General features: G+C 37.8%; 1 protein-coding gene across 1 annotated transcript in view; it reads right to left on the bottom strand.

Moving 5' to 3' along the window:
• The window catches only part of COBLL1 (cordon-bleu WH2 repeat protein like 1), a 190043-nt gene that overhangs the window by 15222 nt on the left and 158749 nt on the right, over positions 1-16072 (bottom strand). Inside the window, exons 11-14 of the mRNA XM_089915922.1 lie at positions 6893-7046; positions 6345-6419; positions 5068-5187; positions 22-256 (exon numbers count right to left, since the gene is read on the bottom strand). Coding sequence (XP_089772048.1) covers positions 22-256; positions 5068-5187; positions 6345-6419; positions 6893-7046 — 584 coding nt within the window. The remainder of the gene's footprint in view (positions 1-21; positions 257-5067; positions 5188-6344; positions 6420-6892; positions 7047-16072) is intronic.

The raw sequence follows: 16072 nt of genomic DNA, 5'->3' as shown, positions 1-16072 counted from the left end.
TCTGGCATACAGACTACTTACTGTCCATCTGTGTTTCTAGTTCCTTGTTTTTCTTCTTTGGAGTTTTGTGAGGACTCTCCAGTATCACTGCCAAGGGCTGAGTCAGGATCACTTTTCAGTGTATTTATTATATCAGTAGATACAGTAGGAATGTCTTGCGACTTCAGAGAAGTATTTTCAGCCTCATCTTTAGGCACTTCACTCAGTTCTTGCTTTTCATCTACCTCTTCAAGGCTGTAATCAGAGCTTATTCCAGCTACAAAGAAATGAAGATATAATCCTAAATATTAATTTGCCTCATTCATCCTGTGCAATCCTGGCAAGGAAGGAATTTTTAAAATAATAATTAGTTGGACTCTTTTAAATTCTGATTCAAAGCTAATAGTAAAATACTTTTCTAATGGTGAATAATTATGTTAACATATAATCAGATTATCTCAGACATACATTTCTGAAAATAATATGCTGTCTCAGCTTTATTCATGGTAGAAAAAAAGAGGTTATTTAAGCTCATAAGCTTCAAGTTATATATTTCATTTAAGAATGTATCTTTCAATTTAAATGATTTTTACCTTGATGCAATGGCTTTAAATGTAAACAAAAAGAACACGAGATTTTTAGATTGGCTCCAAGTGTACTTATAAAGTTTGACTCAGTAATTATCAGTACTAACTACGATTGAGAATTATCTGAGCATCTTTTAAAAATACTGATGCTCACCTCTAATCCACATCTGTTAAATCAGAATCTCTGAAGGGAGGGACCAAGAATTTTTTTAAGGTTCTTTCAGGTGATTCTAGTGTGCAACCAAGGTGAGAAGCCATTTACTTAGATGCTTAATATAATTTTTAATATACAAATAGAATAAGTATTATGCAATGAAAATTAATTTTAACTCCTACTCAGTTTGATTCTCAGAGGCAACTTCCCTTAACAGTTTTTTTTCCTCTATATTATCAGAAAGTATAATGAGCATATACCGTTTAAGCAGATACACATACATTTCCTTCTTTCTCTCAATTCTTGGTTTATTTAATATAAATGGAAGCATAATATACCTGATGTTTTTCACTAACTTTTTTTTCCTCCACTTAACTATGTCTTAAAGGTCTTCCCATATCAGTATGTGTGTGTGTATGACTCTCTTCAATAGCTGTGGTTAATATTTCATTGAATGAAATTGTTTTATTATAATTTCTTAGCACTAACACCAAATGGCCAACAGGGTAAAAGAGGAGACATCCTAAGCAATTGGTGTCCACACTAGCTGTGAAAGTAAATTTAAACCAAAGAATGAGGTTCTGGATCTTTGCTTATTTTAATACAATTCAGGGCTTCCCTGGTGGTGCAGTGGTTAAGAATCCGCCTGCCAGTGCAGAGGACATGGGTTTGAGCCCTGGTCCGGGAAGATCCCACATGCCGCGGAGCAACTAAGCCCGTGTGCCACCACTACTGAGCCTGTGCTCTAGAGCCCGTGAGCCACAAATACTGAGCCCACGTGCTACAACTACTGAAGCCCACGCACTTAGCTCCACAACAAGAGAAGCCGCCGCAATGAGAAGCCCTTGCACCGCAATGAAGAGTAGCCCCCGCTCGCTGCAACTAGAGAAAAGCCCGCGTGCAGCAACGAAGACCCAACGCAGCCAAAAATAAATAATAAATAATAAATGTATAAAAATAAATAAATATAATTCAACACTTCCACTTACATAACAGTAGCTGAACAAAGTTTAATTTTACCACAATAGAGGGGTAAAAAGGGTAGTATAGCACTGGATGATAGTGATCAGCACATCTACAAAATTTAACAAAAAAGTTTAACGTATTTGAAGAATATGTGAAATACTTAAAATGTATTTCTTTAATTGTATCTTTAAGCATATAGACAGAAAGGTATGCTATTTGTGCTTTTTAATAAATACGGGGAATTTTAATGACATTTTTATTGTAAATTAAAAAACAGATTACTTAGAAAAAAACATTAAAGAATTTGACTTTAAGGGCTCCCTGCTGGTGCAGTGGTTAAGAATCCACCAGCCAATGCCGGGGACATGGGTTTGAGCCCTGGTCTAGGAAGATCCCACATGCCGCGGAGCAACTAAGCGCATGTGCTGCAACTACTGAGCCTGCACTCGAGCCCACGTGCCACAACTACTTAGCCCACGTACCTAGAGCCTGTGCTCCACGACAAGACGCTGCTGCAATGAGAAGCCCAAACGCCACAACGAAGAGTAGCCCCCGCTTGACGCAACTAAAGAAAGCCCACGTGCAGCAACGAAGATCCAACGCAGCCAAAAATAATTTATAAAAAAAAACGAATTTGACTTTAAGTAAATTTATATATAAAAATATATGTAGGGCTTCCCTGGTGGCGCAGTGGTTGAGAGTCCGCCTGCCGATGCAGGGGACACGGGTTCGTGCCCCGGTCCAGGAAGATCCCACATGCCACGGAGCGGCTGGGCCCGTGAGCCATGGCCGCTGAGCCTGCGCGTCCGGAGCCTGTGCTCCGCAACGGGAGAGGCCACAACAGTGAGAGGCCCGCGTACCGCAAAAAAAAAAAAAAAAAAAAATATATATATATATATATGTATATATGTACTTATATTATAAATCGTGCTTTATCATGACATGAAATAGTTATTTTGATGCTAATGTACAATATTATGCCTTTACAATAGCATATTACATCTATACAGTAAGAGTATATTTACATAATTTGAAAACTGTGTATCAAGGAAAAATGAAAGGCCATTATGGTTTAGATCCAAGTATGTTTTATAGATGGCTCCTTGGTATATATTAAGCTCTTTTGGAAATTATATTAACTGAGGTAACATTTAGCAAATTATTGATCTTTCTCCCTGTTTCTCTACACAACTTTTCTTTAAAAAGTCGAGGTCTTCAACTTTCTTTAAGTATGAGGTCCTCACTGAGAAACTGGTCTCAAAGTATGAAGAATGAGTCACATGTTTCAGAAATCTTTTCAAATTATTTTTTCTGGGGTTTTATAACTTAGTAGTTATAAGCATCATACAGGCTTTCTTAAATATTATATTTGAACTGCATTCCTGTCATTAAAAGTCTTAGAAAAGGCTGTGATTCTTTTTAAAAATTCTAACCAAGAGCACTTTCACACTTTGTTGTTTGACTAGTACAGATTTTTTCCAAGCTTTAAAAAATATTAAATCAAGTTTGTTTTGTATGTGTTAACAGACTTATACTATGGCCAAATTTTAGAACTACAGCAATAACAACAAAACAAAGTGGGGGCTGTGAACAGTGAATAATTTTCACAAATGTTAGATCACAACTATCATATTTCAGCTTCACATGTTCTAAGGGAAGAGAATTCACTTTCAAAGAACAGAGTATCCAAAACTTTAGTGTAGCTGTAAGATATAACAACTTCCACAATATGTTTAGAAAATTATAAAAAAATCATTTGAAATTGTAATTGTTGAAATTTCTTTTACACTTACTTAGCTTTCTAATATAATTTGAATATATTTATCTTAATATTTTCAGTCCTTCTAAAGATTGCAAAATTGACTGAAACAAAAAATAAAATTAAAAAATTATTTTAAATTCACAAAATATAATATGTGTAAAAGAAATTTAAATAAACTTAGTTTGTAGCATCTTATAAGTTATTAAAGCTTAAAATTTCACTAAGCCTTTTGGGACATCTTGTGTATTTTTCCTGGAGATGGTCAAAGGGCAGAATTGTTTGACAGATACTACTCTTTGCTAAAACAGAATTGTATCAGATTAAATCTATTCTGGTGAACTTTTTAAAAAAAATTCATTTATTCAAAAAAGTGTTCACTGTGTCAGACACTGCTGTAATTTCCGACAGAGTTGTTTTCTCTTTCATTTTTAAAAACTGAGGTATAATTTCAGTAAGATTCATCATTTTTGGAATACATTTTGGAATGTCCAGTTTTGACATCTATCTATCTTTCTGTGACCACCACCACAATCAAGATGTAGAACAATTTCATCAGCTTCCAAAATCCCCCAGGCTCCTTAGTAATCAACTCCTCTCTCTAACCCCAGCCCCTGGCAGCAATTATCCCTATAGTTATGCCTTTGCAAGAATGTCATATAAATGAAATCATACAGCATCTAACCATTTAAGTCTAGCTTCCTTCATTTAACAATGTATTTAAGATTTAGCCATGTTGTTGCATGTATTAGTTATTTGTTCCTTCTTTTGGCTAGGTTGTAGTATTCCAACATATGGACAAACTATATTATGTTTATCCATTCCTCAGTTTAGGGACATTGGGTTGTTTCCCATTTTTGACAATTACATAAATTCTATAATAATTCACACGCAGGTTTTTGTATGCACATTCGTTTTCACTTTTCTTGAGAAGTCTTAGGAGTGGGATTTCTGGGTCATATAGAAAATGAATCCTTATTTTTACTTAAAAAAAAAAAAACCTGCTAAAGTATTTCCCAAACTGGCCACACAATTTTTCATTCCTTTAACGAGTATATGATAGTATACTTATTTTAAACAACTGGTTTGAGGTGATAAGGGCTTTTTCTGAGTCACTGAAAAATTGAGTAAAATTATTTATGATAGAATTCAAATATTACCTAACTATGAAGTTTTGCCATATGGTAACAAAAAAATTTCGATCACTTAAAAATAAAAATCCCAATCAAAAGCAATACTATAGAAATAAGCCATGCCTAGATAACAACAAAAGAGTAGTTCAATAAAGAAAAAAATATATATGTATTCTTTTATATTTATATAGTTATATGTTGAAAATAATAAAGTTCAAACAGTTTTGCCAAAAAGCAGAAAGCTAAATAGAAGAGAAGCTGAAATCCTTCAGAGCCACTGATTTTATCATCTTACATGTTGCCATATTCATTCACTATGTGATTAGGGAAAACATCAAACTCCAAAAATTTCAAGTGACAAGGCAGAAACTACTATTTTTTTTATGAGACATTTTTACACAAGGAATCAACAAGTAACCAAATCTAAATGTGATGACATCTCAATCTGTCTTAAACAAAGCAGCAGGCAGGAAAGGCCAGGTCACCTACATGGCAGAGATGCGGCAGCTACCTCGGGCGTTCCAGGGCACTCCGAGAGAGGGGCTTCGGCCGGCAGCTGGGGCACAGCGCACTGTTCGTGACCGGGGAGCCCAGAGCCAAGGGAGGATTCTGCCAAAGAAGTAAAATCTGTGGAAATGGCACTTAGAAAACAGAATTAAGCAAGCAGAGACCAAGAAGCATTTCACAAGAAATTAGATATGTTAACTCACAATTAGCCATGCATTAAATAAGAAGAGGTAAAAGGGGAAAAAAAGGAAGAAAAACAGCTATCAAGCAAAGTTTGAATAGCAGCCACTTTTCTCTAATACTTCTGAAATCTTCTCATTTCATTTATATAGTTCGATATTATTTAATAAATTTCCTTTGTGAAACAGAATGGTATCATTGATATTATTCTGGGTAAGACTTGAGAAAAATCATTACTAGTTACCTAATGATAGTGTTTTTAATCACAGAGGAAAGGAGAATTCTATATCAAAATCTTAAATTCCTAAATATCACCTAAGGATTAAAAGATTCAGGAGCATTTGGGTGCTTCTGAGTTTTTCTGTATTTGTGAATGTGAATTATAAAAATGAGGTAGTTAAGCAATTTTTATACCTATCAAATTATTTCCGTGCTAAAGTACTGACATAGTAATATTCTATTTTTGATTAAACATTATTAGTCTGTCATATTCATTTACACCTAACTTTAAGCCTAACGATTAAGAAATTTTATCATACTTATAGCTACTAAATAGCTATTATTAAAAATATTAAGGAACAGTATTAGATTTTTACTGACACTTATTTGGAGAGAATCCAAAATAAAACTATGTAATAGAAAATATGTCATAATAAATTTTTACCATCAGATTAGGACAATATGAATTCACAACTACAACAGTTGCATAAAGAATGATGCTTAACACCTTCATGTGAGTTTTCTTCTGAACACACCAAGGTTCATTCCTAACTAAGATGTGTCATTCCTCTTGGGGAGAAGATTAATAAATGGCAACCTGACATTGCATAAGGAAAAGCAGGAGACCTAGTAGGAAAAGCACTCAAGGTACCATCGCAGAACTAAAATTTTGATTTCTGTGTTTCACGCTCTGAACTCAGGGAGGGGAATATTTTTCATTTCATACTATATAACGTGGGAAATGAAGACAAAGCATCTGTATCTCCTTCATATACAGAGCATTACGACTAGATTCATTCCTCAACTGTCCTGGAAGTTCTTTCTCAGTGGTTACATGATGTGGAACAGAGGTGTCAGACCTGGGCTGGACAGGCCCTCAGAAGAGTTTGCTTCTAAAACACTGTCTGTAGGAATTGCAGGTACCGACTGCAGGGCTAGAAGACAGAAGAAACACAACTTCTGAGCAAGTCACATTCACCAATGAAACAATTCCTTAGTACCTTAACTTAAGTCATTTTTATATAATTCAGAAAAAGATAGCCCTAATCTTATTAGAAGCCACTGTACTTGTCTAGCTGTGATACAGCTAAACTCTATTTTGATTCCCAGTCCTACATGTAGTCAATCCTGGAAAGGCAGTATCTTTCTGAATAGACTCACAAATTATAACATGTTCATTTTAGGATAATGGAGCTGTACAGTTTTAAATTTTGTTATGCAGATTTTTCAAAGGTAGTGAGAATAATCAGGGACTATCTAAGCACTACTATTAAAATCAATTAATTAAAAGCCTAAGTTTAAGTACTAATATTATTTAATAAAAAGATGTGATTTATAACCTATATCATTTCTATTGTCTATATTAAAGAAAACACAACACTAATATTAATGGGAAAAGTAACATTACCAGTCACGTGACTATTTTCATCACTTTGTTGCAGGGCTGTTTTGGAGGGTGGGGAAGGTGCTTTTCGCTTTGTCCTTTTCAAAGATGAATTCCCACCGGATGTGCTACCGAGCTGCAGAGAGCCTGTCCTCACTCTGCCTGCTCCAGAGGAACGCTATGGAAAACAAAGTGACCGAATAGAATCTCTATTCAGAAAGGAACAGCAAACTTCAGGAAGACACTGACCTTTACATCAAACACATCGTATGCCAATATGGAACATAATGGTCATTCATTCAAAAAGCATTTACGGAGTATCTGCCACGTGTCAGAGACGGATATGTAAAGAAAAGTATAATATGATGCTTCTCAGTAAGGTTAGGCTAGAATGGGAGGCTGGCATGTAAACAACTAATGAAAATGTAGAACACTCATAGGCAACGCAGTTAAAAACTAGCTTTCAAAGGAAAATCTAGAGAAAATACTGGATGTAAAGTAAGAAGTAAAAAAGGGAAGAATATCTGTACATTAAGACTGGCTTGATTAATCTTTCTTTTTGGCACAATACATCAATGACAAACATTTCAAAAATCTATATGTCTACCAAAGGCGAGGTCATTTGAGGTACTCGACTCTATACACAGCTAATGCTCACGCTCCCAGCATGTGACTGTCAGCAGGCTGGCCGGTTCCTCCTGGCCCATTGCCACGTCATCTTGCTCTTTCCCCTTACAACAAACCTGCTTAAAAGTGTTATTCATAGTTTTTTTCCTCCAATTTCTCATCTCCCACTTGAACCCCTCCAATCAGATTTTTCTCAACCTTTGATCCATTAAAACTATTCCTATCTGTGAGATAATAGAAAATATATAATGGTCTCTGCCCACATTCCTGGCACAGAGCTCCTAAAACCCTTGAACTTTCCTAAGTGACAAGAACACTAGTAGCATCTCTTGGTCTAATATTGGTCTTGGGCCCCAGTTCCTGACACAGAGCTCCTGAAACCTTTGTAATTTCCTGGATGATAGGAGTACCTTTTGTTGTAATGAGGCAACTCTGGATGGGCTCCTGGATGAGGGCTGGTCATGGGAAAGTCATGATTAGAAGCCTGGAATTTTCAGCCCTGCCCTCATTCTCTTGAGAAGGGAGAAGGGTTGAAAATGGAGTTAATGACTGATCATGCCTATGTGATGAGGCTGCCGTAAAATCACAAAAGTATGGAGTTCAGAGAGCTTCCAGGTCAGTGCACACGTGGAGGTGCTGGGAGAGTGGCATACCTGGACAGGTAGTGCAAGCCCCATGCCCCTCCCCACATACCTTGCCCTATACATCTCTTCCATCTAGATGTTCATCTATATACTTTATCATATCCCTTAGGAAACTGGTAAATGTAAGCAAGTGTTTCCCTGAATTCTGTGAGCCATTCTAGCAAATTAATCAAACCTGAGGAGGGAGTCGAAGGAACCTCTGATTTATAGCCAGTTGGTCAGAAGTATAGGTAACAACCTGGACTTGTGGTTGGCATCTGAAGTACAAGAAAGGGGTCACTGGAATCGCTAATCAATAGCTGGTTGGTCAGGAGCAGAGGTGATAACTTGGGCTTGTGACTGGTGCCCGTAGTGTGTGTAGGAAAGGGAGGGCCATCTTGTGGGACTGAGCCCTTATCCTGTGGAATCTGATGTTGTCTCTGGGTAGATGGTGTCAGAATTTAGCTGAATGCTGGTATCTAAAAATTGCCTGGCAGTGTGGGGAAAACCTCCACACGTTTGTTGAACAGAAGTGAAATGTTTTGTGTGAGCAGCAAAGGAGACTCACAGGGAAGAAACACACAGTAGGAAAGAACTGGGTTTTTCCCTACATGGGTAGAAAACTGAGTTTTTCCTTTACACTATCAAAGTCATCAATGACCTCCCTCATGACTAAATCAGTGGTTACTTCTTAGAACTCACTTGTTTGACATATTAGCAGAATTAAACAGTTGACCACCCTCTAAAATCTTCTTTTCCTTATACCCAGAATACTATTTCCTTACTCTGCAAAGATCTGAACTGTTTTCTGTGTTGGTTCCTTTTCATCTAGTCCTTGGACATATTCTCTTTAGAATCTATACTCATTCTTGGTAGTGTCTGCTATCTCTGGGTTTTATGTATTATTTATATGTTGATGATTTCTAAATTATGTCTGCATCCTGGACCTCTGTCTGATCTTCATCTAATGTTGAAGCCCATTTCAAACTCAGCATATCTAAAACTAAGATCCTGCTAATCCTCCTTTCATCTCCCCCATTAAAAACAACCCCTGTTCTCACAGTCTTCCCTGTTTCAATAAAAACAGCAAGTCATTATTCCATTTGTTCATGCCAGAAACTTTGGAGTCACCCTCCCATGTCCCCTCTCTCTCACACTCCATATCAAGTCCATCCTATTGGCTCATCCAGCTCAACTGCTACCACAGAGTGAGCCATCACTAAGAACCTTCTAATTGGATTGCTTCTTCCACATTGCTTCCCTAGAGTCCTTCCTCAATATAGCAGCAAAGGATCCTGTTAAAATAAAAATCAGGTGAAGGCACTTTGTTCAATACCCACTAATAATTTCCCAATTGGTACAGAAAAGCTAAAGTCCTTGTAATGAGTTCTAAGGCCATTGGCGACCTGGCCCCTAGATCTCTCTGACCACCTCCTTCTCCAGGTGTGGAGCAGAGTGAGCCACACTGGCCTTCACACTGCTCCTCAAATGTGCCAGGAGTGTTCCCACCTCAGAGTGGTTGCCCTTGCTGTCCCTGTCCCTGGAATGCTCTTCCGATAATGTCTTACCCCATCATCTTCTTCAGGTCGTTTCTCAAATGTCACCTTTTCAGTGAGCTCCTCCTTGACTTCCCCCCGCCCCCGCCGCCTCAACAATTCCTATCCGTCTTCCCAGCTTGATCTTATGATCAGCATTTAATCACTCTCTAACACACCACCGAGTTGGCCTCTTTACCTTGTTTATTGTTGCTTCCACCAGGTTTGACTCTAAGGGCAAGGATATTTTTTCCTCCTATTTTGCTCACTTCCGTGCCTCCAGAACAAAGTCTGTCTCATAGAAGTTTCTCAATAGATTCGTGTTGAGTGAATGAAAGAAATGAACCAAATACTGCCTTCCTCATTTGCAAATAAAAGGCCTTGATAAACTTGGACTAGGAGAGTATGTAAAGCTTGGGCCATTCCAATCTTAAGAGACAATGTAAGTACAACTAAGGGAAGTGGCCTAGTTCATAAGATGTTTATCAGTCATTACGTCTTGCTATATACCACAAAAAAGTTAGCAAATTTACTATTTTGTAATGTTATAATATTTCTGCCAGAGAAGAAAGGAAGCCTGCTCTCACAGAGAAAAGTCTGAGTTAGCTGTCATCACTGCCAGTTCTGTTAGGGACAAAAGCGGAAGGCAGCTCATCTCACACGGGCAGAAGCAGAGTCAGGTCCATATGGCAGGCACTTGGTGGAACACACCCCTCACTAAGGTTAACTCATGTTAACGAGGGGGTCAGACAGGGTGGCACCAGGCTGACCTTATCGGTAATCAGAACATTAAACTTCTTCCATTACCAGTGGGTAGATAGCTGCAGCCACCAATCTCCTCTCCTCTCATGACCCTGGTCCCTCCTACAGAACTCTTCAGACGTCTCCATAATCCAGCATGAAAAGAGTCAAAGCCTGCCACCCAAACCCAGATTTTGATTCAGAGTCACTGAAGCCAATTTTGATTAAATCAGAGGGTCACCCCCCCCAACCCCGTGGGTGGGCCCTCAACTGCTGCTTGGACCTCTGAAATAATTAGGAGAAGGGCCCTCGGCGACAAAGAGCTGAGAAAGAAATGTAGTGATAGATCAGCAATATTTGAATATCATTTTGAATAGGACATAAAGCTCAAATTAAAATCTTCTTATTGATGATATGTCTCTGTGTTCGGAAACGTTCACTTGCTATCTTATAAAAGTAAGAAATTTAGGGATTGTTAGGGAGAAGGCCAAACATTCTCCTAAAACAATATGACACTTCATTTTTTAAAATATTGATCTAAAACATCAAAAGCAGTAGAAGACGTCATTTTATTTCTTGATGAGTTTACTTCTGTCAAGCCCTATTCAAGCATGCCTCATTCCTATCACAGACCTAGTTTATCAGCAGGAACACAGTAGGTGAACAATAAGTAATTGGTGAATGCATGAAGTCATAGCAGCATTTGATTTTCCTTCTAATTCCACGCTGAAAACGTGTTCCTTACGTTTGGACCGATTGCTTTCATGTAGTCTGATAACAACCCGTGTTCCCCTTTAGGTCAGGTTCCCAGCCACTGTCATTTATTGGTCTGTTACCTGATAAAAGCAGTCACAACATGAATTTCTCAGACAGTAGTATCTGTTTAGGAGTTAGAGCTCTTAAATTCTGGTTATAACATAGTAAAGCAAATAGCACAGAGATAAAAAAGGGAGGAATGTATATACAGAGGCTCACAAATTTATATGGACCTAATAACTCAAAGACAGAATAAAAATAAACTCATATATTTCGTTTATCACCCTAGAGGTCTTAAAATAAGCTAACTTTTTTTTGTACAGGATATTTATATTTCTATGGATAAAGAATTTAAAATTTGTCCAAATACACATATTTCAGTGTTACAAATGCTAAAACAGTTCTAATAGCTTTTGTGAAGACAGCTGAGGGAATGCAGGTTAGATGGGCAAAGCCATGAACGTCTTGGGGGAGCACATGCTTTATAACCTTATTCCGTAAGATTTACCCCCTTCCTCTATTGTACGGGCATGTCATGAAAGCAAATGGACTTATGTTTCCAGACCAGCAACTGGATCATAGGGACTGAGAATGAAGACCTTTGAAGAGAACATGATTGTCACTGCATGTGACCAGGTCAACTTATGTTACCTGCATCACTAGATTCAATGCTATAATCAATGGTAACAGCTTACTAACTTGGTGACAAAAATGTAAATTTAACAACTTAGAAAAGAATTTCAATCAGCTAAGCAGCAGCCAAAAAAAAATCAAACTTGGGAGTTATTTTGTGTTAACTAAAACATTGCTAATAAGACTAAAATGGAAGAACCCCAGGATCCTATGTCTACGGAAAACATCCTTCTCTTGGGTAAAAGCCTGCAAGAAAGAAGGGGCATTTGAGGTAGAAGACCTAGGTGTTCCTAAATAGATTGTAGCCAAGAAAACTGGCGTGTACCGTGGGATACGTGTAGAATATACGGATCCAGCACACAAGCTTGCTAAGAAGTAGACGTACTAAACTACTGCAGTTATTTAAGTAAACACGTCATGAGCTCCCATATAAAATGTTGAAAGAAAGAAAGAAAGAAGGGCGAGGAAGGCCCCCACGCATTCTGAAGCCCCGTTTTGTTCTGTGCACTTCAGGAATATGCTCCTTAATAGGCTCCCAATAGCTCTACTCTTGCATTTCTCAGGATTGAGCTACCCAGGATTTTGAGTGTGACTTTGTCTAACTGGCGAGAAGCTTACAGAGGGTTTGCAAGTTGGAAGGCAGCCAGTGTAGTGGTTACCAAACACATGAGCTTTGGAGTCGATGCCAGGGCCTGAACGGGGAACGTGGCATTTACTGTCCCTGCAACCTTCTGCCTCCTTCTCCACAAACTGGGAAAACAGTACCTGCTTCCTAGGGGCTGGGTGCTCACGTGAAATGACCTGTGTAAGGCACTTAGTGCTGCACCTAGTATACAGTACATGCTCCATAAGTAGTAGCTAATGTTATTACATGTAATTTGTCTATTTTCAAGTATGTGAAAGTGTAAAAAAATAAGCAAATGATAGTTGTAGTGTAGAGATTAGAGTAAAAAGTGCGGATAAAAAGAGGTACTTAGGGCTTCCCTGGTGGTGCAGTGGTTGAGAGTCCGCCTGCCGATGCAGGGGACGCGGGTTCGTGCCCCGGTCCGGGAAGATCCCACATGCCGCGGAGCGGCTGGGCCCGTGAGCCATGGCCGCTGAGCCTGCGTGTCCGGAGGCTGTGCTACTTATTCTAAGACTGTACTTTAATTAGTGATGGCGGTGGTGGGAGTCCTATTAGGGTGAGTGTCAGTCATAATCAACCTTAAACAACTTAGGAACTTGCGCTTAGTCCACTGCACAAGCTAAATCCACTGTGTGTAAAACTCCACCTTTAAGTCACCTCAGGCAGCTTCATCATACCTTAAAGGAGTTTAATAAAAGCTAAATATTTAACACCAGTTTGTTAATTCTTAGTGAGGGGTACGGGGAAGTGAATTATAGTATATAAATCTGAAATATTTCATACATTTAATGTGAACAATTAAAACGAAAGAAATGCTTAGAACTGTCTTTAGCTTTTACCACCTAGCCCAGGTACATTTCCTTTGGTCAAATTATGACTGAAAAATTTTAAAAGGAGTTGATATCAAATTATATTTAAGTCCAAAGGATTTACAACACAAGAAAACAGACAGGTTTCTTCTTACTATTGGAAAAGCACTTTGGTTAATAATTAGAGATATTCAATTATTTACTTTAGTTAGAGTCACTAAGTCTGCCTACCTTCAGCAAAAACTGCACCTCTAACAGGAATGTACCTCACTGAATTTTACAGTCTGTGAAAAGAAAAATACTGCACAGAGAAACAGAATTCACTAATGAAAATGGCAAGGTCAAGTTGAAAGCCATGCCAGATAGTTAATCCTTCATAATTCACATCCAGATCAGAATTCACTGGTTCAAAATGGAACTAAATTTAGCTGAAGAACATAGAACTGAATGGTATTCAATAGATTTACTTAGTACTAGCTCTGTACTTGTCATTAGATCACTTATTAATCACAGTTGAATTATAAGATGTGGGTCACTGAAATCAATATATTCTGATTAAGAGTGAAGAATACAAATAGGAAAATAATAAAAAGAAGATTGAAGCAAAGGATGGAAATACAGTGGCCCAACTTCAATCAATGACATCGTTAAATGTTTCTTTTTTTGTTTTGGCTGCGTTAGGTCTTTGTTGCTGCGGGCAGGCTTTCTCTAGTGGTGAGCAGGGGCTATTCTTTGTTGCGGAGCGTGGGCTTATTGCGGTGGCTTCTCTTGTTGTGGAGCGTGGGCTCTAGGAGCGCAGGCTTCAGTAGTTGTGGCACTCGGGCTCAGTAGTTGTGGCTCCCAGGCTCTAGAGCACAGACTCAGTAGGTTTGGCCCACAGGCTTAGCTGCTCTGCGGCATGTGGGATCTTCCCGGACTAGGGATCAAACCCATGTCCCCTGCATTGGCCGGCGGATTCTTAACCACTGCACCACCAGGGAAGTCCTGTTAAATGTTTCTATTAGAAGCTTTTGGATTCTAGTTTGTTTATAATACGATTTCCCGTGTGAGGAGGAGTTGGGTTAAAGAGAGCTTAAGCAATTTCATAAAATTGTCTTAAAACTCATATAATATTCTTTTCTTTTTAAGGGACAGACTCCCATTATCTTTCTCCAATGCAGACATTCTCAATAAATGCTATAAAATATTATAAAATACCTTATAATTGACATTAGGGTTTCCTAATTTACTATGAATTAGTCATTAGTATCCTAATGACTGAACTTTTTCACATAACTGAAGGTCAAGCTTTAACTCTTAACTCTTGATAGAAGAATTCTAAAATAATTTTATAACTTAAACAACTAATCAATTTTCTTAAACGTCAAAACATATAATTATTATACCATAGTGAATGTAATATAGAAGTATAAGATATTCTACTGAATTTCAAAATAGGCAAAGCTCTGAAGGTAAGTTTTTCTTACTACAGTGAAATCAGTTTTATTATTAATTTGATCATAAAATTAGCACAATCTCCTATGAGATGCAAACAGTGCATACAATGGTGAGGAAAAAAAGAAAAGAAAAATTACTGTAAATCTCAGCTAATACAGGTCATCTCTTAGAAGTTTTGGTGTCCAGCCTTTTACCTTATACCTGTATACACACACACACACACATGCACGTGTTGTGACTTGTATTGGATGAAAGCATACATGCCAGTTTCTTTCTTTCTTTTTAATGTTTTTTTCACGCAACATGTTATCTTTTGGTGGGTCCAGAGCAAGTTTATTTTGCTGCCTTGAATCTCCTTGTTCTACACCATTTTGCCCCTTGGACAGCACTTCCTCCAGACTCCTAAAGATCTAGGACTTATATATTCTATTTTCTTATTCTGTCTATAAACCTGTTTTAACATCCTTCATTTATAGCACTGAAAGTCTTGCTTAGGTCAACTTAGATTTTAAAAAGTCATCAGTGAAGGGGTATAAGAAGTAGGGGTGACATTCCAGGTACCAGATGATTGTAATTAGAGAAAGAAGAAATAGGGCAGCAGTATCAGAGCCTGGAGCTCTTAAATCCACACTATGTAAGCAGGCAACTGTTCTGCCAATTTTCAGGGTGTTTATCAATCTGCTGAAATAAATTCTACAAGAGGAAGCAATGAGATTAGAGCTGGATTCACTTACAGGTATCTAAATAACCACCACGACTCTTCACTTGTGACTTTTTGAGTTACTAACAAAAAATTAAATCTCTTCAGAGGATTCTGAGTGGCTGCGCTTGCCACTAGGTTTCTCTCTAAATCATCTAGTTTTAAACTCACGATTAGTCAATGATAACATCTGTGTTCTCTGGTTAACAAACTCATTAACCTGAGCGTATCATCCTCAAATTTTCTGTCTTCAACATCTTCTAAGTGATGCCCAAAACACTTGTGCTGACTTTGGTGTTACAGTTTGGAATTCAGGGAGAAAGATCTCAGTTAGTTAATGTTTCATTTTGCTATTGTTCTTTAAGGTTCAAAAATCTTTAGAGGAGTAATACCAAGACTAGATACCACTGTCTGGTAACACTGATCAAACCAAAGGTCCCTGCAGCAGAGCACTTTCACCTGTTAAAGGCCAATTTTAAATGACAACAACAACTTTTATAAAAAAAAAAAAAAAGATTTTATAATACCAGAGTTGAAAAGAGTTCTGGAAATTTAATTATAGAACGTTATTCTACAGAGGAGAAACCCAAACCGTAAAGAAGTTCAATGGCTTGTTCTTCAAGGTAGAAGATGAAGATGACAAAAGATGACCAAAAGCAAAGAAGAATAGGCGTATTACAAATCCAAGACTCTCTCTCAAACCAGACTAGGGTTTCTT

The sequence above is a fragment of the Delphinapterus leucas genome, chromosome 8, assembly GCF_059928025.1.
Source record: "Delphinapterus leucas isolate spDelLeu-1000000601 "Yukka" chromosome 8, BTC_Dleu_Yukka2, whole genome shotgun sequence".
NCBI classification, from domain to species: domain Eukaryota; kingdom Metazoa; phylum Chordata; class Mammalia; order Artiodactyla; family Monodontidae; genus Delphinapterus; species Delphinapterus leucas.
Note: the sequence above shows the minus strand (reverse complement) of the source record. Positions and strands in the feature narration are given on the sequence as shown.